At 32.4% G+C, this 23,110-nt stretch overlaps 1 protein-coding gene across 2 annotated transcripts in view; it reads right to left on the reverse strand.

Annotated features, from left to right (window-relative positions):
• Positions 1–1,287: 1,287 nt before the first annotated feature.
• LKRSDH (lysine ketoglutarate reductase/saccharopine dehydrogenase) overlaps positions 1,288–23,110 on the reverse strand; it is a 418,858-nt gene continuing 397,035 nt past the window's right edge. For both annotated transcript variants that reach the window (XM_089635917.1, XM_089635918.1), the window contains exons 18-21: positions 14,155–14,249; positions 6,957–7,158; positions 5,898–6,083; positions 1,288–2,271 (exon numbers count right to left, since the gene is read on the reverse strand). In XM_089635917.1, coding sequence (XP_089492043.1) covers positions 2,153–2,271; positions 5,898–6,083; positions 6,957–7,158; positions 14,155–14,249 — 602 coding nt within the window. In that variant the 3' untranslated portion in view covers positions 1,288–2,152. The remainder of the gene's footprint in view (positions 2,272–5,897; positions 6,084–6,956; positions 7,159–14,154; positions 14,250–23,110) is intronic.

A 23,110-nucleotide genomic window follows, 5' to 3' on the forward strand; every position in this document is an offset into this window, starting at 1 on the left:
TTTTAATCAAAAAAATAAATCTTTGTTAATCACTCATTTTAAATTTACTTTTTAAAGATAAAATTTTTTGCTTGTCCTGAACTGGTGTTGTCACCCAATGCAGAGTAGGTACATGTTATATAATTTTTTTTTCAACAGTTCCTATTTTCTTCTGCTTTTATGGGTATCGCAACATTGCATGCTTGCATAGAGTATGTTTTAAATTTGCTGTTCGTCTTCTAAAAGTTTATTATTTATACGCGAATACACACAATTATTCAAAGTTTGCCCTGTTTGGGTCAACTCTAATTGCGCGATCTGTAACTACGCTTCTAGTGATAAGATCTATAATACTGAACCGTCATTTTGTCCTGTTTTGCTTCATTCAAACATTTTCTTACATGATTCACATTTATAAACATAACTCTGGCGTATTTCGAAAAGATTTTTTCAGTTCGTTGATCAAATGCCAGAATCTCCCATCTCACTTTATAGTGAAGTGTTCACAAATATAGAAAGAAGTTTTGTTAGTTGGTAGTAATTCTTTTAATTCAATTGATTTTTCTAAAATTGTTAAAACCGATTTGATTGTATGAAATGTTTTAGTGAAATATGTTTACGATATCTTTGCCCAGATACAAGTATGAAACAGAGGTTGTGAAAATATTAAAAATAATTTTGGGTTCCAATGAGTCTAATAATGTGCACTATAACCACAAATGTTCATTTTAAGACGTTCCCTATTTAATTAAAAATATTAAAACGATTGAAATTAAGTTATTATCAAAAATCGAGAGTGTGGTGAGCAAAATAGAAAATCTATCTAAATGAATAAAAATGTTCGTTTGCTCAAAATCATAAATTCCCAAAAGTTCTTTACCGATTGCTCAGAAAATTCGACACAATATTGCATTCGAATGCGCGTAAATTTAATATGCCCATATTTTATAGATGTAACCTGTGACAGGTTTAAAGATTATTTAAAAAAAAACATAGCAATCTGTTGGACGTAAAAGAAACACGCGCTATTGTTTATCTATCTGCAAACAACGCGTGGCGGGTACAACTAGTATATTTATAAAATAGTGCATAATGTACCATAAGCAGTTTCCCCAGAGTAGCTAGTTATATTCAGAGAAATATATATTTTTTAATACATATTAGCGATCCTCAAATGAATATCTAGTAATTATTCGGGATCGCTGGCGTGGCGGGGTACAGCTAGTAAGTAATAATAATTGACAACATCATATTCATATAATTGATTTTTTTAAATATAAAATAACAATTACTACAAGTAAAAATACAACGTTAGGCACAATTACATTGTATAAGCTTATTTAAAAATCAACTTAGCTTTTTAGCTAAAACTAATACGGCTGGTATATTTTAATGAAACACAAAAAAAATAATCTCTCTATTTAATAACATCAACACACGGATGAGGAAAGAATTGTAGTTGAATTAGTTGGTTTATTTCCCAATATTTATTTTTCAAAGAATATGAATCACTCATTGATTTTAAACTTTTAATTTAAATTAAACCATTGTGATTTGGCTTCTGATAGCCTTGTACGCATCAGTAATAAAACAAGTTAAGTATTTGTTATTTCCAATAATGTTGTGTAAACTATCAAAATGTTACTGTTTAAAACCTTCTCTTTTACAATTTAACACAACTTTAGATGAGGTTTGAATATTGAAATGCTGGTTTAATTAAAATAATATTTCCACAAATGAGATTTTGAGGCTTCAAGCATGAATTCTTTCCTGTTTTGGAGATGCTGTACGGAGGGTCAGAGGATTCACGATGAGGGTTGAAAGATGAAGGAAACATAAAAGCTATCAAAGATATTCGTTTGCTAATCTGTTCAGTAAAATAACTAGTACCATAGCAAGCTGCAAATTTCAATCGTGAACGAATATTGATGTATCCTATGCGTTTAATGCGTCTTCCGACTGTACATGGAGTTGATAGGATCAATAAAGTTAAATAGTCCTTTGGACTGACACATACAGAACTACTACTTGAAGTGAACCTAAAAAATATAAATGTTCAAAAGACAGAAAAGCTTCCCAGATCTTTATCCTGGGTTGAGTTTATCGTGTTTCAATTCTGTGATTTTTAGGTGCGGGAGTTTATATATTTTATTAATTATTGGTGATGTTAGTTCTATTCGCTCCAAGTGGATGTGGTTGTTTCTTTGATTCCTTCCGCTCTCAGCCTCGACAAGATGGGTCTGTAGATGTCTGGCGTGAAGGGTAGCACCACGCCTCTTTGTTGGATTTCTCCTGGAATTAAAATAAATTTACACATATTAGTCACATTGCAGTGGGTTGATATGTCTGTGTTGTACACTCGCAACCATTTACGTTTGAAAATCAAATTTAAATGCTTGAACCACGGGTTATAAATGTACGGACTTTTCAAAATTGTGTTATTTTGAATAGGTTACATTTTATGGAGAAATTGCATTAAAACATGCTATATTTTTAAGTCCTCTTGACTAAAATATTCTGTTCTGAGATAGACCTGGGTACGTTGTAGGTACATAGTGTTGTTTTTATCATGATGTAAATCTGAACGTAGATATGCCAACAGGTGGATAGAATGTAATTTAGATATAATATTGTTTTTTATAAACTCGCAAGATAATAGATCTAGACGTTACGTGGCTTCGTCGAAAACAAAATACTTAAGAATTATTCATACTTTGACTCGACAACCACTTTTTTTTTACGTAACATAAAATATCATATAAATAATACTAAAAATGAACAATGGTCAAGTAAAGATGATCAGTGGATTAGCATAATTCCTATCAAAGACGCTCTATCACCACAGCTTACCGTTTCATAAGTTGATACGAACTAGCTAAATAAAAATAATCTGGCATATAACTTGTATTTACGAGTGTTTGTTTCTTGGTTTATTTGTGCAACAAGAGTTGTTGCAAAACAAGTAAATAATGACGTCAAAGTTTATCTAATTTTATTGAAATCTAAAAGTTCAATACACATTGAACAATTAAACGGAGAAATCTGAGAATTGCTGATTTATTATGAATCTCTTCAAATTATTGGTATTCCGGTTAAAAATGGCACTTAGTAAATTCGTAATAATATCGTAATACGTTTTCATGTACCTGCGTTTGTCTTGATAATGCAGAAAAATGCCTAAATGCAAAAATATTAGTATTCTTATGACCATGTGTTCCGACATCAAGACAATTATTTAGGGTTTATCAGGAAACCTATTAATTGATTCGTTAAGGGCCTCCAAACCCATTTTTAACTGAATAACGAATAATTTTAAGAGATTCTTTATAAATTTGCATTATTTTGCATCTATAAGTTTTCTCCGTTTATATATGCATAGATTTAATTATCATATCTTTAGAATAAAATTGTGAAATTAAAATTAAGACAAAACTGTTCATATAGAGCAGAAAATGTGTGATGAAACTCTCGAAAATTCATAGAACTCGAAAATGCTGGGTTTTTTGCAAACTAAAATAAAACGGAACGTTTTATACTAGGGAAAAATTGTTAAGGATGTTGTAAAATCTGAGATTATAATATGAGAAGGACAAAAAGGTCAATTCAATATTTTTTAAAATACTAACATCACTACTTTTGAAAAGAGTGTTAGGGAAAAACTAGGTTCTAAAAGAAAAAAAAATTAAAAACATTTTTTCTTAATCTAGTTTGTAACAAAACGTGAAAAGCATTGCTCTTTAGGTCTATTTTGTAACAAAATTGAGAAACATCTCTTTCTTTGTCTATTTTGTAAAAAATGTGAAAATCATCTCTTTCATGGTCAATTTTGTAACAATACGTGAGAAGCATCTCCTTCTTTGTCTATTTTTTCACAAAACGTGAAAAGCTTCCTCTTTTTTTGTTCCTTTTTGTAATAAAATGTGAGAAGCATCTCTTTCTTGGTCTTGTAGTGGTACGCCACTACTCGAGTCGGACGGTTTCAAGTAATAGTTAGTAGACAGTATCAAGCGCTAAGGTACCTAGGCCATCATGGAACATACTGGAAATTTCGACCGTTGCTCAGCGTTACGGGTGGCAATGTTTGTAACCATAGCAACTAGAATGATCAGGAACGTTCTTAGGTATGACTTGAATCGTATAAACACCTTAGAGATAAACGATAGCGGGATGGTACTCAGTCAGTCTACTACGCGCTACGTTTTAATGCGCTAATAAAAATTACGTACTCCTTCCGCGCCGCGATTACTTAAATAAACCTTGCTGTAATAAATCATTTTAACTATAAAATATTACATGGTTTACTTTCAACACCGAAAACATCTTCAACCTTCCCAACAGTCGATTTTCTAACAAAAAAATGCTACATAGCGTCATTATATCATTGTTAATAATTTTTTTCCAGCTATCTTGTCGTTTTACTTTCTTTTTTCAAAATCTAAACATGACTACTACGTTAAAATATTTCCTTCGAGCTAGGTCAAAAGTCAAACTAAACAATCGAGTTAGGTTCATTTTCATCTGGACATTGGTATTGGTTTACAACGCACTGTTAAACTCGGATTTTTTTTATTAAAATATACGAGTTTAACAGTGCGTTGTAAACAAAATAAAACAATCGAGTTATATTGATTTTCATCTGAACATTGGTGTTTGTTTACAACGCACTATTAAACTCGTATATTTCAATAAAAAAGTGAATAGCATGAATAGGTGTTGCCATAGGAATGCAAAAAAAATGTACCATTTGAATACATTTCTAGATTATTTTTGCGCACTGTACTATACGGTTTATGTACGGTCTGAAAGAGATAAATGGCCATAGCATTTCGGCAACCGGCTTTCTGTACTCTATGATAGTAATGCTGGTTTTTTTCAGTAGTCTCTGTACTGTTTTAAAAAAAATTATAAACATCAGGAGTCATTCGGGTGGCAATAGCGTACAGCCACACTCACTATCTTCTCGTTAACCTGTCAGGGATGTGTCAGGAATCCAATCACAATAATGTGTGAATTGCTTAATCAATATCAAAACCTGAAGATTCCGACATATTTTTTTAATACATTTATTACCTTTAGTAGAAAATTATAAGCTGTTTTCCTATTGAAACAACAACCTTGACATACTCACTTTCTGTTGAATAACATTTTCGAATTAATTGACTTTTTCTATTCTCTAAAAATTATTTGTAAACATTTGTTAAAATATATTGTGCACTTTCTTCTATTTTTTTAATTAACAATTATGAGTATAACTTGCTTTGTAATATTATATTTGTAATGGCTTATTATTATTATTTTTAAAGGCTGACATTTTAATCTGTGAGAAATAGTTAGGATGCAGGCGATTTCTATAATCAATGTTTTTTACTGTCATGTTGATTACTGTCTGTATCTGTGTTATATCAAATAAATAAAAATATTGAAAATAAATGAAAACCTCTTCTTTCCGGTAATGTCATTTGTTTGACATTTGCATATATATTTTCTTGTCGTAATGAATAATAATCAAAGTTATTCATGTGAACTTTTCACATTCATTTATCCCACTTCAAAAATAACAAAATTCTTACCCACTAACATGTTTTAAATTTTATACAACTGATAAATAACATTTATCCAGCATTTATGTTTGTATATAAGTTGTAGAATTTTAAACACGTTTATTTGTAAGGCCCTGAAGTTAACTGAGTTTATCTCGTAGCACCAGAGCGCGCGAAGTCTAACTAGAGAAGGTCTACATTCCTGTCCCATTTACAAGGGATTTCAGTGACAGGAGAGGAACGGGTATATTATTTCTCTGAGGATACGGTTATTTTATTGTGTCATCTCTAAATCTAATACCGTAAGCTGGTCAGCTATCCAATAGTCATTTTCATCAGATCACATTGTATACAGTTTACAGTTATAATATAGTTTACCATCAAGGATCATCTTCGTAGCAATAGCAGTGGGTAGTCCTACAGTCTTGGCCATTGCAGAATGCCCCCCATTGGCAGCCAGCTCTCCATACACCACCAAGTTGATGCCCCTCTGTTCCCTTCTGCTGTCTGGCCAAATGATGTCAACGACATGTCGCAGAATCACAAGGTCACGCTCGTCTTTTCCTAAGTACCAAAACAATGAAAACGTTTTTTTAAGTTTGATTTTATACACGCAATTTTAGACGTATATTACGATGGTATTGTATCAAATTAAATAAATAGTGGAAACAGATTCATCAAATTATGGTTATAATCTAATTATTTTCACCAGTTATACTTTCATGTAAAAAGGTAATAAAATACATTGAAAGACGTTAGATATAAGACGAAAGATACGATTCGATTGTACCACCCCGGCCAGGAGCACTCCTATCCCGGTGAGGCCGGTACTCCTGGGGGTACTGTTTTGTAAGGACTTGGAACACGTGTTCCGAGGATTGGAGGTAGGTTGGAATTTAATCGACTGGTATATCTGGCAACTTAACTAGCCAATAATAGAATTTAGGGTAGGTAGGAATAAAGGATTTGACTGAGCATTAGTTTTTGTTTATCGTTTCTTCTTGCTTCGAGTTTCTGAAATTTTCTTGTCATTTTCTTGCCACTTCTGGTCTTACACATTCTTGGGAATTTCTTAACATCCTGGACTCTTCTTACACATTCTTGAAAATTTCAGTCTTCTTAATCTTTTTTTGTTCTTCTTAAATAATAAGGTCACTCAGTCTAAACAAAACATCTTATATTTTGTATTAATTTTTAAAACAATCAGACAAATGTATTGACTCCTGTGTATGTATTGACGACGTCACGCTGCGGCTCTGATCTGAAGCTGTCGTTTTTACACAATATGAATTTAAAACATATTTTTCATGTGGTTTATACGGAATGTGATGCTATTAGTAAGTTGGGGAAGCTAATCATCAGTCTTCTTCCGTCTGACCCTTTCATTTAGAGTATTCGGGTTTTCGTAGTAGTAGAAAGGTATATTAATGGTATTACCTAAAGCCAGCCTCTTGGACAGGTAGTGGCTGATGGTGTCAAGCGGTGAGCCCAGCTTATGCACGGGCTTCTCGTCCAGCAGGCCGAGGCTCTCGAGGGCAGCCACTCCCTCTGCACCACCTCTCTCGGTCGCGCGCGTCTTCAGGTTCTCGTAGAAGATGTTGCTGTCAGCAAGACCGAGTAGCTCGCAGATATACTGGCGCTGAAATAGAAAGGTTAACATATAATATAATGCATTTATTTATTCGTGAATGGTTTCAAAAACTAATTTTTTACAACAACAGTTTTCAGAGGAGGGTTACATCAAAATTCGAATCAACAAATAGTTATGTAAACAGTGTGTTCCTTAAAAAATGTTATTTTTTAGAAAGTTGTGCGGTTTATAATCAAAGTATTTTCTCAGATTTCCACCACGAATTAAAAATTTGAAGGAGAAAATATAATTTTTTGTAATTATGAATAAGCAGTAAATATTTTATGTTCGTTTATTGTATGTCTGTGGGAATATATTTTAAATTAAGTTAAACTTAAGCATTATTTAACTTCTTTTACTTCTACTTTGCGTACATTTTTTTACACTTGGTAAAAGCAGCTATTCTTTCAGAAGAAATTGCCAGTTGTTTAGTTATATTATCTTTGAAGGGGAGACAGGTGTTTTATTTAATTTATTTTTCTATTTAGTTAAATACTCTTACCAGACTAAAAATACATATAAATTAATTTAGTTTTTAAGTGAATTTGTATTGTTTTTTAAATTAATTATTTACGTTACATTTGTATAACAAATCGAGTTTTAAGTTGAGAATGCCATTATTTTATTTGTCCTAGTCCGAGATTAAATCATAACTCGACATATCTATTGCCTATTCCAAGGAATTAAGTATACATGCTGGGTAATAAAATATTGAGTATTTTATATACAGAGTGAAGCAGAAGTAATGACCCGGTTTTGCGGAGGTATTAAAAAAACTTATTTATTTAATATTAATTTTTTTCATTAAGTTTCGAGTACCACTTCATCAAGATGGCGGCCTTCAGAAGCAATACACTTATGTGGTCTATTTTTAAAGTTTTGGGCTGCTTTTCTGCACATTTCAAGGGTTATTGCGGATGTCTCCTCGATAATGCATCGGAAAAACATCAAAAATACTTCAAGTATTAAAATCAGTACACAATTGTATGTAAAACATACAATTGTGTACTGGAGTCGCAAATATTGGATGTGAATCAGTTTGTGATTTTATTGCGGACTGTAATCAATATTTGACACAAGTATCGAGAAGCTGTGTATAACAGTTAGAAGTAATATATACCCGAATTAAACGCAATGAGGGAACACTTAAGGCGATGCACTACATCATGTTATATTTTAAATTGAGCCGCTATCAATAATAACCCTTACGTAGATGGCGATAAGGTTTAAATTCCCGCTTAACACCATCCGCCTGTTTTGAATAATGCAAAAAAAAACATGGCCAAAAAGTGTCTTTTATTTTATTTTGTGGATGTTCAGGTATAAATATTTAAGTTTTTTTCGATCATTTTATAAATAACTTAATTTGCCACATTATACAATAAAATCATAACCGAAAATGGGTTCGTAAGTATGAGATTTTGAACTTTAAAGCAGTTTTCAAAGGACTTTACATTTTTTTTTTCTGGGCTTATAAAAAGATTTATCTAAAAAATACTCTATTGTTTCAAAGGCTAAGATGTATTGTACTTGCAGTATTTAATTAAAGCATCTGAAACATTTCTAGGCGACCAAATTTTCAAACCAAAAACACATGAATTACTGCGTATGGCATCGCCTTAACGTGTACACTGCGCGGGTTTTCTTAACAGACTTGTAATGCATAGTAACTTGTTGCAACCTTACTGAGGTACTCCAGTATGTAATATAAGTACTATTATCAGAGACAGGTAATTAGGTGGAGGAATGTAGTAACATATGTTAAAGGGAGATTCATATAGTTGCGTCAACATGTATAGTTGTGTTTGTTTATTTTTATTATTATTTGTGGCGTTCTCGGCTGCCCAGCCTTAGTGGTACTGAATAAATTACCTCATTCTAGTGGTGCTTAAAAGTAATGTTTTCATAAAGTCATCGCTTGACTAGTTTTATGCCAAGTTTCCGCTGTGCAGTGAGTTTCATTCCAGCAATTTCCTTCGAACAGTAGAACTGTGTCAACTGAGGAAGCACTAATTTATGTTAAACGAACGCTAACTTGTTCCTAGGAACCTTATATCATTCAAATTTTATAATTTGGGATTTGCAGGTCTTTTTCAGAAAACAAGCTAATAAATATTCATAATTTTTTTAAATATTGTCCACCCAAAAATTGTATCAAAGTGATACATCGCTAAACTCTGTCAGTGGAAAACAGAAACGAATTATTTTGAATACCTAATATAGTTTAGTTTTATTGTAATGATGCATAGTGTTCTTATTTTTCGAGTAAAAATTTTATCTCTAAATTAACTTTCAACAAAAAACTTATATTACGCTGATGCGATTATTTTTATTTTTATCTTTATGTTTACAAGATTCACCTACTCCAATTCCTTTCCTGTATGTGATCATCATGTACATAATATTATATATTCTGTATTGGTTATTTATGAAGGGAAAGAACTATTTTAAAGAATACCTGACATCATTAAATAAGTTCATTTGCTTTCTTATTCTTTTTTTTCATTTCAATTCTGTTTAAAATTTCATTTTAAAATAATTATTTAATTTATCTTTATTTTCATCGCTTTCTTATTTTCAGTTAAACCTATTTAACCTATATCTATTTTACAACTGAATGAATCATGTATTACATTTATATAATTATACACAAATTTCGACTACCATAATTTATTAATTTATTTATTGGTAAAGGTAAGAGACAAACAGCTTATACATAAAATATAAATATAAATATATACATGTTAAAAACAGTCAAGCCAAAAAAGTCTCCTATATTAATATTGATTGGAGATGGAGTTTTATTGCATAAAAAAAAATATATATATTTTAGGTGAGGAGGGGAGGAATAGGAATTTAGAATGAGGATAGGAGATGCTCTGTATACATTCCATACTATAGTATATAATACGGACATGTGTCTAGTGTGGTAGTCGAAAAGCATGTAAAAAACCTGTATCCAAATATATTTTTATGAATAAAGAAATAAATAAAAAAATAGTGAATTTACGTCAAATGTTCTTTATCTGGTACTTATTCTGCTGAAAATTGGACATCGTCAGGGTAATTTTCTCCATGAATTGTGCAGTCTATGATAACTAAATATCTGTAACTGCACTCGTGCCAGCCACGTTCCAATGCCATGAAGAACAGCGTCATCCAATTCATGTATTTCATAAATCTTTGCGTTGATCAATTCTTTCCATCAGCTTTTCATTCGGTATTCAATATATTGTAGTTTTCTTCTATTCATAAATATCTTGTACACTTTTAAAATACTTAGTTATTCGATAAATGGCGTCCTCCGTGGTGGGGGGTTCAAATACCAGCGTGCGCTGATAAATTTTATTTGCTTAATTTGTGTTACTTCACAATTTATTAAATTAAAATTAGTATATGTATAAGTATTGAAATCCTTGCTGTAATTCTAGAGTGAAAAATAATCTCAGTATCGCCCTGGTGTAAGACCACCTTTAAGGATTGAAATGGCTTTAGCCGTGTTTGGTGACCAGATATGAATCGCCAAAAACTCATCGATCTTCCTCTTCCCCATCTTCTTCTCTCTCCCAATACTTTCAGCCTCACAACATACCCCAATTGGGGATGCCATAGTCTCACAGGCTCCAGACGGTTGGGAGCAGTTGGGATACAAAAAAATCATGGCTCTTTACATAAATTTTCTACCAAATAATCTCCAAATAAAACAAAATATAAAAAAAGTGATTTTAAAAATAGTCAGTTGCTTAGACTCATTCGCAAAATAAGTATTTCACTCTTAAATTCTAGAGAAAAATAAACTAAACGTAACTAGAACTAGCATTTCTGGACGTAAAGTCAATTAAGATAAAAGAATCTACAAAAATGTTTCAGCCGAGCATTTTCCTGTTCTACCCTTCCGGGAAATTCCGCATTCGCTATTTCCACACTTTTTGTTTCGTTTCTAACGAGTTTGAATCGCATTGACCGGTGATTCAATTAAAAATTAAACACTCGACCTTAATTTAATTTACACTGAGCAATTTAGCCGCATTGTTTCTTTGTTATTTACGTTGAATAATTAGATGCTTTGTAGTTTTCACGTACAAACCAATTATTACTTTGTTAAACTTTGCGTAAAACGTAACAAGATAAAGCAAAAATAAAGATATTGTTTCTGTTTCTTATAGGTATCTTAGTTACAGAGAAAAATGTTAATAAAAAATAAAAAAAATCAATACAAAACCACCTGATCTCCGCCCACATCCAGTCCAGGAGTGAATTTGAAAGGCTACTCAGTCAAAATATCTCCCTGAGGAATTGTGGCGAAACCAGCGGTATACTTCCTACAAACACAACCATGAAATATGTGTTTAATGCCTGATCTCACCATCTTGTTTGTAGTGTTTTTTCTCTCAAAGAGCTGGGATAATAAAACAGCACCTACTGCAGTCAAACCGCTATGCGAACTTAATACACAAACGATGACTTAAAGCCTTTGCATTGTTTAAACGCGGCCAGATTCAAAACGCGAAACACTTTTAAATAGTGTTTACTATATCAGTTCTCTGAGGACACATCGATGCTGAAAGCCACGAATCCGGATTTTTTATTGTATTCGATAGAAATGTTTTTAATTTAGCCACCATTAACTGAGGTGGAATCAACCTTGTGGATGGGATTCTTAACTTGTAGTCGAATGAGTCAATCAATTACCCGCTTACCATTTACCCTTTCATTGCTTTTTCACAACAAAGTACTTCATTTTATTCTGTAAGATTTGGGGTTCACACTCATTGCAAAATTATTAAAAACAACAATGAAAAAAGAAGCAGAAAGTAATAATTCGGTATCTCCTTGAAAGTACGGATGTTGAATCTGGGGCATTTTAGAACCAAGCTTAATAACCTCATCTGAAATGTCAGTTTAGTTTAGTGACCAGCTCAGGTACGGGGGCTCCATCGAAGCTAGAGTAAAGTTGGCCTCTCAGAAGCTGGGCGTACTGTACAGGGCCCGCAGATACTTTAATAGTACACAACTGCTCACCCTGTACAAATCGCAAGTGCGCCCTACTGTCGAATTTGGCAGCCATCTCTGGTCTGGAGCCCCAAAATACCTGAAAAAAACCCTTGACTCTGTGCAGAAACGGGCGGTCCGTTTGATAGATTCCCCAATCTTAACAAACGGACTGCAATCTTTAGAGCACAGGCGGCAGGTAGGTATGCTGTCCTTGTTCTATCGGTATTACAATGGAAGATGCTCTGAAGAACTAGCGTCATTGATCCCTTCGGCACCGGTGCGTAGTCGGGATACACGCCAAACGCGCGCCCAACATTTGTACACAGTTGACACTTGTCACATGAGAACGGGTCGCTTCTACGATTCGTTTTTAAGTTCAACAGCTCGGCTGTGGAACGAACTGCCGGCCTCTGTGTTTCCTCCCTCCTACAACATGGGACTCTTCAAGACCCATGTTCACTCCTTCCTCTCCACAAAAAGACCCTCCACACAGCATCCCCAAAGATGACATAGGCCCTGAGGGAAATTATTTTCTTCAGGGCCTCCTGTGTGGAGTAAATATAAAAAAATAAAAAAAAAAAGTTGACGTCCGAGGATTATAATTTCACTAATTTTACTTCATTTTATTCTGTAAGATTTGGGGTTCACACTCATAGCAAAATTATTAAAAACAACAATGACAAAAGAAGCAGAAAGTAATAATTCGGTATCTCCTTGAAAGTACGGATGTTGAATCTGGGGCATTTTAGAACCAAGCTTAATAACCCCATCCGAAATGTCAGTTGACGTCCGAGGATTATAATTTCACTAATTTTCCTCCCCCCGAGTGTCGCCGCGTAAGTTGCAAAGGTCCCAAATAACGGTCATCATTGCGATCCCTCGAGAGAACTTTACAAATTATCCCGAATAGTCAGACAGTCTCTGACCTTATCGTTTACTCGGTGCCATATATTGCGTGTTTCCTCGTTGGACGTCGGACGTAAACATTATGCTATTTCTGAATTACTTCGGTGTTTTTCAAGTGAGTTGTGTTTTGTAATGATGGAAAGAAGGATTAATTTGAATAAATTCTCACAAAGAAGCGCTTAATATATATTTTGACCATAAATTAGGAATCTGTTTATGTAAATTGTGGAACAGCAGGTCAAGTAACAATTAGTATTGTATTCAGCCTACAGTATCATTTTTGTATCGTTTTGGAATATTAATTAAATTGTCATAGTGAAACGATCCAAAACCTGTATTTTATCTCGCTTACGTAGTATTTATCAAGTATTCAATCAGGAAAATGATTTTTAAAAGGAGTGCTAAATTTCGAATGACGCCGGGCAGAAACTACAAGCCGGTAACTAATAAAACATCAAGACATAAGTTTCTGCGACCTGCTTGCCTGAGGTACTTTACTGGGTCATTGGAGCTAAAAGGTACCCTCATTTATATATTGTAAGATAATCATTGTTCAACGATTGCATTTTATTTCGAAAATATTCATAGAAAGGGGTACATAATGTATTTTATGAGGACTCAAGTCTGCCATAAGAACCATCAGGGGTTTAATTTACTAGTCGGGTGCAATCACTTCCTATCCTTAACAGGGGATGATATAATAGTGATAATGGATGGATTTTACTACTGTACCAAAACACATTTCATCCACGAACATTTTCGTGGAAGAAATGTGTTATAAACTTATTTTTGAAATCCCAGTAATTAAACGCATACCTTATCTTATAAATAAACAAATATTTAATATGCCCTACCTGTAAGTTTTTACAGCTACCGATATATTTATAACTCCTTTTTTTCAATCTTTCAAATATGATTCTTATTTGTGAAAAGCAATGTAGTACGAGTGTAACTTTGATTTTCGCATGAATTGAAAGAAAAACCCCGGAAAAGTGGCGCGATGTACCATAGTGGACCAATATAACCCATACATTCGTGTTCATTCCGGATATACGGCCAGGATGACTAGTTGCACAGACAGCAGTGAAACGAAATTATATTTACCCAAGTTATTTCCGGTCCATCGGGATGCAGCATGGGGTGGGGATTGATGTCGATGAGACCGAGAAGTTGCATGCACCGGACGCACTCTGCATAACCTGTTAAAAAAGCAAATCATTCAATATGTTATTTATATTAATCGCTCGTAGAAGTAAACTATTATGTAAAGGAGGCTTTATGGTTGTAATACAGCATGCTTGCAGGAGTTGCAGGTACAAGTCAAAGAAATATCTTTATATTATTTTCGGTTCCATGATAACTCAACACACTTTTAAAAAGTGATATAAAGTCATCAGAAACGATGATTTTTTTTTTTCAATCTAACCTAACCTAACCTAAACTACTTAACCCAGTTAATAAAGTTTGTGTATCATCACTTTCCATGACTTTATATAACTTTTTAAAGATGTAATGAATTATCATTGTTTTTTCGTAGGAAGCAATCACTTTGTGGTTAGACATTATATATTAAATCAAATAAAACACTTTGTTTATTAACCACGACTTTTTTATTAGTACATCTACCGGTTTCGCTACATTCGAGCTTCATCAGGATGTGAAATAAGTTATTGTATTATCATGTATTCTATAAATAAAAAAATAAATAAATAAATAAATAATTATCATTGTGATGATTTATCCGGTCACCATTATTTTCGTAGCTGAACTTTGAACTTCTTATTTTTGTGAGTTATTTATTAAAATCAACATAAAGTTATTGATATACAAAGAAAAAAATAACAATGCAGTTTATAATATAAAAGAAAAAATCAGAAAATCTGAACACAATAGCAAACCGAAGTAAAAATAAATAAAATTAAACAATGTTACTGTTTTAAAATCCCGTACATAAAAAAAATATATAAAAAAAAATATTTAAAAAATATATATATACATATAAAAATAGTTCAAACAAAGAAGCATTGTTTCATTTATTTGTAATGAATAACTACAAAGTTATAGCTGCACTATACAGCTTTTTAACCGGATTACCAACAAACTTGCAGTTAATTTAGAAAACTGAAAACTTTCGCTGTTTGCCAGTTACACAAATCTGTCGAAAAATTGATTTTACTACTTCATGAAACTGGTTAATTTTCTCAGTTGAATTAACTGTTATGAAAACTGTGAAACGGATTCCCTTTGCAGACTTATTGTTCATTTAATGACTGTAGTTAAATGTTGCTGAACTGCGATCTAACCCCGTTTTTGTAGGACATTGCTTTAATGTTTCAAGTAAATTTGTAGTGCATTTTTCCACCGAAGACTGAAGATATTACGAACGATAACCTCGACATCATTTGACTTTGAAATATGATATTAATATTCGAAATTATTTATTCGTGTTCTCATTAAATTTACCAACAATTGTTTACTGGAGCAGTATAGTAATATCAAATTTCAATTCCAAGACACTATTCATAGTCCCAGGAATTAGTATTCTGATCTGGAAGATGAAATTAATATCAAATTTCCAAGGCATATAGAAAAAGTTCTAACCACTTCTATCGTCTAGACACGATTACATGGCTTAGTAGTTTTAGTATATTTGCGCAAATTCCTTTATTATTTGAACCTGTTTTTAATAAAAAATTGTGTTTAGTGACCTATAAGAGCACCAAAGGCATAATCGTAAAAACTTGGAAATTATTAATAAAGGTTTTAAAATAAACTGAATTTTTATTTTTTATTCATTTTAGAACTAGTTTCAATGTTAAGTGAACATGTTCATTAAAATGTTATAATTGAGCATGATTTATAAAATATCCAAATAAAAGATTAAATGGGGATCTGGAATTTGGTGTTTTTAAGTGAATCGCACAATGGGCTGGTGTTGCAATTCAATGACATGAATATACTTAACGCAGCGAATATAATCACTGGGGTGGATTTAAAATAAAAATTATAAACTTAGGATAAATATATGGAGACATGAATTTTAATTTTAATTATTACTAAGGGCGGGTTGTTTCACTGAATTCCAACTATTCATCAAAATTCAAAGTTGATTTTCAAGTTCTGTGAAGATTAAATTCGAGTTATTATTATAGTTTTGTGTAAACAACTGACCAATAATGATATAAGAACAGAATCTTCACAGATCTTGGAAATTTGATGAAATGTTAAAATTCTGTGAAACAACCCACCCTTAGTAATTATGAAAATTGTTATTCATGTTTCCATATATTTACCCTCGTTTTATAATTTTTATTTTTAATTTCCTCTTAACATTAACCGTTGTTTGCATTGAACCGCGCTTTATATTAACGAGTTTTCCTTCCCTTCACAACGGTAAATATTATTATTACTGTATTGTGTAATATATTCTTTCTTCATAGATAATTAATTCGTGATTAATACAATGAAATATCTTAAAATAAATCTTACGCGCACCGTTTTAAGTACAATCCAAACATAGTAGACTTATTTACAACTCACATTTCAACACAGACATTTGAAAGCAAAATATATGACAAATTATTATAAGCAATAATTAGTCGCATGAAATATCCTGAAATATTTCAAATTGAAAATATCTGCCGAGTAAAAATAAATGCCGCCGACGGGAATTGAACTAACGCCATCTAGTGGGAAATTTAGCACTAGCAAAGCCTTTCCTGCAAAAATAAAAAAAGTTGGTTGTTTACATGTGAATAAATATAATAAGCCGTAATTTTTTATTGAAGTACTAGTACATATTGAATTATTTGGCGGGTTTGAAATAAGCCGACGTAGCCCAGTGGTCCAGAGCAACTGACCGGATATCAGATGGTGCGGGTTCAAATCCCGTCGACGGTATTTATTTTTACTCAGGAGAAATTTTCAATTTTAATGGATATTTCAGGCGACTTATTATTGCTTTTATAAAAATTGTGTTTTCTTTCTGGTTTATATTTACGTATCGTGATTTGTCTGAAAAGAATATTGTGAAAAAATACTAGTAGGTACAATATAAACACTTACATTTGTGTTAAACGACTTTATTTTAACGCAAGCATTCCGAATTAGTCGTTTATAAAGGAAAGGAACTATTTTAAAAGATGGCTAACATCATTAAAATAAGTTGAATTTATCATTCATTTTTGACTTCTAATTTTTTTTTTGTAAATCTATGTTTCCATTCTTTCAACAAGTAAAGTAATTTATTTTAATTAAGTGAAACCACCAATTAACACTAAGGTTGGTTTGTACAAGTGTAATTTACTTAACTGAGAAACTAATTATAGATTTCTTCACTATAGTAATACCTTGTATTCAATAAAACAGTATATTTAACAATTACTAGGAGTACAATTATGTACACAAATTTTGAATACCATTATAATGAAGAAAAAAAAAACTTTCCATTCGTATGCAGTGGTGTGCACGAGTTTTTAATCAGGGTAGGCAGTAGGAAAAACACTGCCTATAAACAAAATGAATTAATTGGACCAGTGTGTCGGAATGCCCTAATCCAACATTTTATCCAATACTTTTACATGCTTTGAACAAAATTTCCATTTTTTCGACCGCACAATTATTGCAAAAAATATGAAAATTATTTAATTACCATCCAAAGCTGTACTACTTAATAAAAGTGCCAACAGATGTCACTGATTGCTGTATTCTTAGTTTGTACAGAAAGGCACGGCCTTTTTCGACACTAACACAAACAAATCGTCTCTTAAATGAGCAACGTGTACACATGTACATGTTTATGTCGAATGAAGATAATATTTGAAAAAGATTGTGCGTAATTTTGCATTCTTATTGTTCCTGCCTTTGATACCTTATAGTAGTGCGGTGGGTGAGTATTTTTCAAATTGTATATTGATTTCTTACAACAATTTTAAAAATGATTTCAAATTTTATGCGAGTAAGGTAGGATATGCAGTGTTTATGCGCCTATTTGGACGGTTCATCCTGCCCGTGTGCCTTCCAAGTGCCCTTCCTTCATCAGAAGACTATTAAAACCTTTATATTATCTTGATGAAGTAAGAGCACTTCTGAACCACTTCCTTTGTGCTATGCATAAAAAACCTTGTCTTATAAACATTAGTTTATCATTAAAAAATAACAAAATTTATGCATTACATATGAGTATAATAAAATTTATTAAACGATTTAGGGTAAGTGTTTTTTTGTTTTAATTTTTCGAAATTCATCTCCGTTCTTATGATAATAATAGACGCAAGAAGAAAATCAATTGAATTCAATCAACTTAAGTTCGCAGACATTGAAGTAACTAGTGTAAATGCAATGCAAATGAAGTGAATTATTATGGCATTCCATGGATTCAGTAATTCAGCTTTTTCAGAAATAGTTCCAATGTCCCTTTCATTATTTGATTAATTATTCCCTTTGTGGACATCAGCGCTCCTCTGCAACAGGGCTGTCCAACCAGAACCCACGGCCGAAAAAACATATGATGTGTTCCAATGTAAACGTAATTAATTATTCCTTTTGTGAACATCAGTGCTCCTCTTCAGCAGGGCTGTCCAACCAGGACCCAAGGCCAAAGAAAACATATGATATTTTCCAAAGTATACGTTATTAAGAATGTTTTTAAAAAAATTACTTCAAAATTTTAAAGCACGTTAATTTTTGCATTAATTAAAAAAAAAATTCCCTTTGTACTGTAAACCATCATTAAACTTTGTATTACATTATTAATAATATTTACTGGTTCAGAGATAATTATTTCACTAGTCAAGATGAACTAATTAACTAACTACCGAGAGATGGCATTGATTTACTACATTTGTGATTTGTACCGAGAGGCACGACCCTTTTCAACACAAATGAGTCGACTACGATGAGTCTTTCCTTAAATGCGCTTTGTGCACAGATGTACACTTTCATAAAGACAGCACTGAATATGACGTGTGCGTCATTTTACGCACTTAATTTCTGCTTTTGACAAATTATATATACAGCAATAATAATAAAAGTGATGAAGTCTAACATTGTTCAAAAGCTACAAAAAAAAATTATTTCTTGTAGAAAAAATGCTTTTTTGAACTAGCAACTGAGATAACGGGCTGTTCAATGCGTCCCGCGATAAAGTTTGACTCGACAACCCCTGCTGTATTTACATCATAATCAAGCATAGTCCTGCAGAAGAAAGCCTTACAGCCATATTGAAAACTGGCTTATTATTTTCATCGCATTCATCTTTTTTTTTTAATTCCTAAAATAAAATTCTCAGTAAATTTATTTTGAAAACATGACTGATAGAAGGTAGAATGAGCCATTTACAAACTGTTGAAATTTCTTTGATAGGGGATGAAAGAAAAAATGTTTAAAGGCATATTTTATTCTTGTTACTAATTTTTCATGATGTCAATTTTAACCAATTTATGCACGGAAATAAATGTGTTGCTAATTTATTAGGAATTCTCTTTAAAGTATTGGTAATTCCGGTTAAAAACAGGATTTCTAGCTTTACGAATGATTGGACAGGAAGTGGTAGCCTAATAAATGTCAAGACGTGAATTATCAGGATTTTCTGATAAATTTTATTAAATTAAGAATATATTAACATGATGTCGAAAGACTTCTTCATGAAAATCCTAATATGTTTGCATTACGATACGAATCTTCCTGATAATTTCAAGGTAAACAACTTGTATTTTATTTGCCTATACGATATTTTATCAGTGCTTTCTAACCTATTATATTTGGAATATGTATATAGCGCCGTTTTTGTCAAAAATCCTTCAAGAGAATACTCAATACTCTAGAAGAAATTCCTTATAATTTATCAGTATTTACAAATACCAACATCACTACAATAATAATAAGTAATATAATTTATAATAAAGCTGATAAGAAAAGATTAATCTTAGAAATACAGAGAGATACATTAAAAGTTTCTATTGGGTTTTTTAGCAAGTTATAGTAATAGAATTTAACCCCTGCAAATCTGGGCTTATAAACACCTGCCATTCCGTGCTACAGCTGTGAACGGAAGTCGCGCCATCTCTTATTCGCTTGCGATAATTCGGTTCGTTCATTATCAGTCAACTTATTAATATTGATTGGGTAATTTCCCTTAGAAATGTGAGGAATACGGCATCATATTATATTGGGAACAACGTCACCATAAGATTACAGCCTTCACGAATAATTTAACAGAAAACGAAGATACCTTAGGGCAATTTTCATATCTAATTAGTCACTTAATTAAAGAAAAAGTATGTTACATAATTATCACAATGTCTCGTTAAATAACGGAGTATTCGAATAAAATGAATTATTTTGATTTTGTAGGGAAACCTTATTAGGAAATTGTATGAATAAATTATTAGTCATCAAATTTGTATTCTTCCTTTTATCGTCATGATATATCTATTATCAGGGATAATCGATAAAACTTCCTTAATAAGGCATGTGTACTTATCGTGAGGTTAAAAACAGATGTGGAAGAAAGCTACTAAGATTTGGATAAGATTTATTTTCAAAACGATAGGTGATAACTTTATTTTTGTGTGTAATAGTTTCTCCTTGACTGACTTTGTAGTTTATTGTATAATAAAAAAAGTATGCATACATACTGCAAACTCCAGAAACATTACGTAACAGTAATTTAAGTGAAAAAAATAAAAATAAAATGATCTCTCGTTTGATGTCAATGCGTATTTTAAAACATAATATTCAGTTTCAGTTTCAGTGCCGGCAACCCGGGCGTTTATTTAAGGTTGGTTCTGTACAGATGTTTTTTTTTTCATTACCCTCCTCACTAGACATAGTCTGTTCTGAGGCTGGTAATTAACAATTTATATATAAACTAAATGTTTAGTAAAAAATATTTAAAAATAATAAGAAAAAATAGAAGTAAAGAAATGAGTAATATAAAAAAAGAAAAATAAGTGTAGTACTATATGTGTTGAAGAATTATGTATAAAAATATGAAATGAGTATTTCGTATTATAATAAATTGTAAAATTTTGTAATTTTGTTAGAATTTGTGTGCCGTATGGTTTGTAAAATGCATTAGATTTTTAGAATATTTCTAATATCTGTTCTTTGTTTTATCATCAACCAGTTTACAAATCTTTTGAACACCCAATTCAAATTATTTGGTAAGACGTAAGTTTTAGTTTGGGTTAGGAACATGTTGAATATGTGAGGAGCCAGGTAAGATTCATGTCTTTTAGCGAAATTTGATTTGATATACGGTACTTGTAATTGTTTGTGTGTAATTGCTCTCGTGTTTTGCGAGTGAGTTATGTGATGTGGTAATTTTTTTATGCAGTTTTTGTAGATGATCTTTTTTATGAATAGTTTATCTATGTCTAATAAGTTATTTTCAATCATTAGCTGTTCTGTCGGATGTTGATAAGGCTTTCTGAACATAATTCGAATTATTGATTTATGGTTAATTTTAAGGGATTTGAGATGAGTGTCTGCTGCTACTCCCCATACTGAAATACCATACATTAGAATACTTTGACAAAGTGCAAAGTATATATTTTTTAGCTGATCTTCTGACGTGCCGTTTTATAGAAGAATTTTTTCAGCCAGGGTAGCGCCAAGTTTTGCAAATTGTGAGTTAATGAAATTTGCTATTTTACTAGGTTCATTCTTTGCTAAGGTTTTTTTTCCATTTATTGACAGTTCTTTGATGTTTGAGTCTTTTTTCGGATTGGAATAAGTAATATCTTTTACGATTTTCCAGATTTTCTTGGGATCATTTTTGGCGGATTTTATTTCTTTTTTGTAATATTTGTATTTGGCTTGTTTAATTAAAGTATTACATAGGTTTCTATATAATAGGTAGTCATTTTTTAGTTTGTTATCATTTGGGTATTTGCGCACTTGCATGTGCATCGTGTCTCTTTTATGAATACTGTTGACTTATCCTTTCGTGATCCATGGGGTTATCTTAATCTCATTGTGTGTGTAGATTTTGGGGGGATTTTTTGTGGTATGTGTAGTTATATAGGTTTCAAGCGTATTCATAAATGTGTTCAGGGCATTGTTTGGGTCTAGTTCATTTATAACATTTGACCAAGATTCATTTTGTATGTCCGCTATTAAGGACTTAAAATTTGTTTTGTCTTGCACGGTGTTGTTTTTTTCTTCTTTTTGTTTCTTGTTGTGATGTATGCTTAGTGTAGTTGTGAAATGATCTGTGACTGTTGAGCGAATAATGGATGAAGATGTTTTTTTTTTGTTTTAGCAAATATATGATCTATGCAGGATTCAGTGTGTGACGTAATTATTGTTGGTGAGTTAATTGTCGATTTAAGTCCGTAGTGAGTAAATAGACTTAAGTATTCCGTGGTTTTTGGTTGTAGGTTTAGTGTGTTTATATTAAATAACATGTGTAGATTATTATAATACTGCTACTATAGAACAAAGAAGAATACAAGAAATGGGCGTGTTTCGTGATCGAAAAGTCTGGCCAATCGGGCCTTAAATTTCCAGCACAAAATTGTGATCATCATTACGATATTCAAATAAGATGGCGACATACGATGTCAGAAAAGTGTAAGAAAGACAGAGTGTGTGCTAAATTGACCGGAATAAAAGGTATCGAGTCAGTGCCGATACTGGTAACTATTCAATAGATCACAACTTATTTTCTACGTTTGTTATTTGCCTTCTTATTTGTTACTAACAAATTGGTTTATGAATAGGTTGTCGAACTGAACTCTATCGTACTGTGTTGTTCATTTCCCTACCATGGGGGCGGATATACCCTGTTCCTGCATCCAGTAAGGTGACATTAATCCGGTGCGGCTATCCCACGAACCACGGGTGCCTCCCCCGGCATCATGAGCGGGCCTGGGGAATGTTTGCGCGAGCCCGGTCCCCTTCCGTCCTGCCTCCGGTGTCCTGAGGCTCACTTCATTCCCTAGGGTCTTTGGGAGTATCTCCCCCCCCCCCTCCCCCCATTTACATTTCTTCGAGGGTACTCTCGGAAAACTGGCTAAGGGACGCGGGTGCTTGGGATCGTTGTGGCCAGGCCGCT

The sequence above is a fragment of the Hesperophylax consimilis genome, chromosome 9 (genome assembly GCF_061612785.1).
Source record: "Hesperophylax consimilis isolate HC1 chromosome 9, BYU_Hcon_1.0, whole genome shotgun sequence".
Classification (NCBI taxonomy): domain Eukaryota; kingdom Metazoa; phylum Arthropoda; class Insecta; order Trichoptera; family Limnephilidae; genus Hesperophylax; species Hesperophylax consimilis.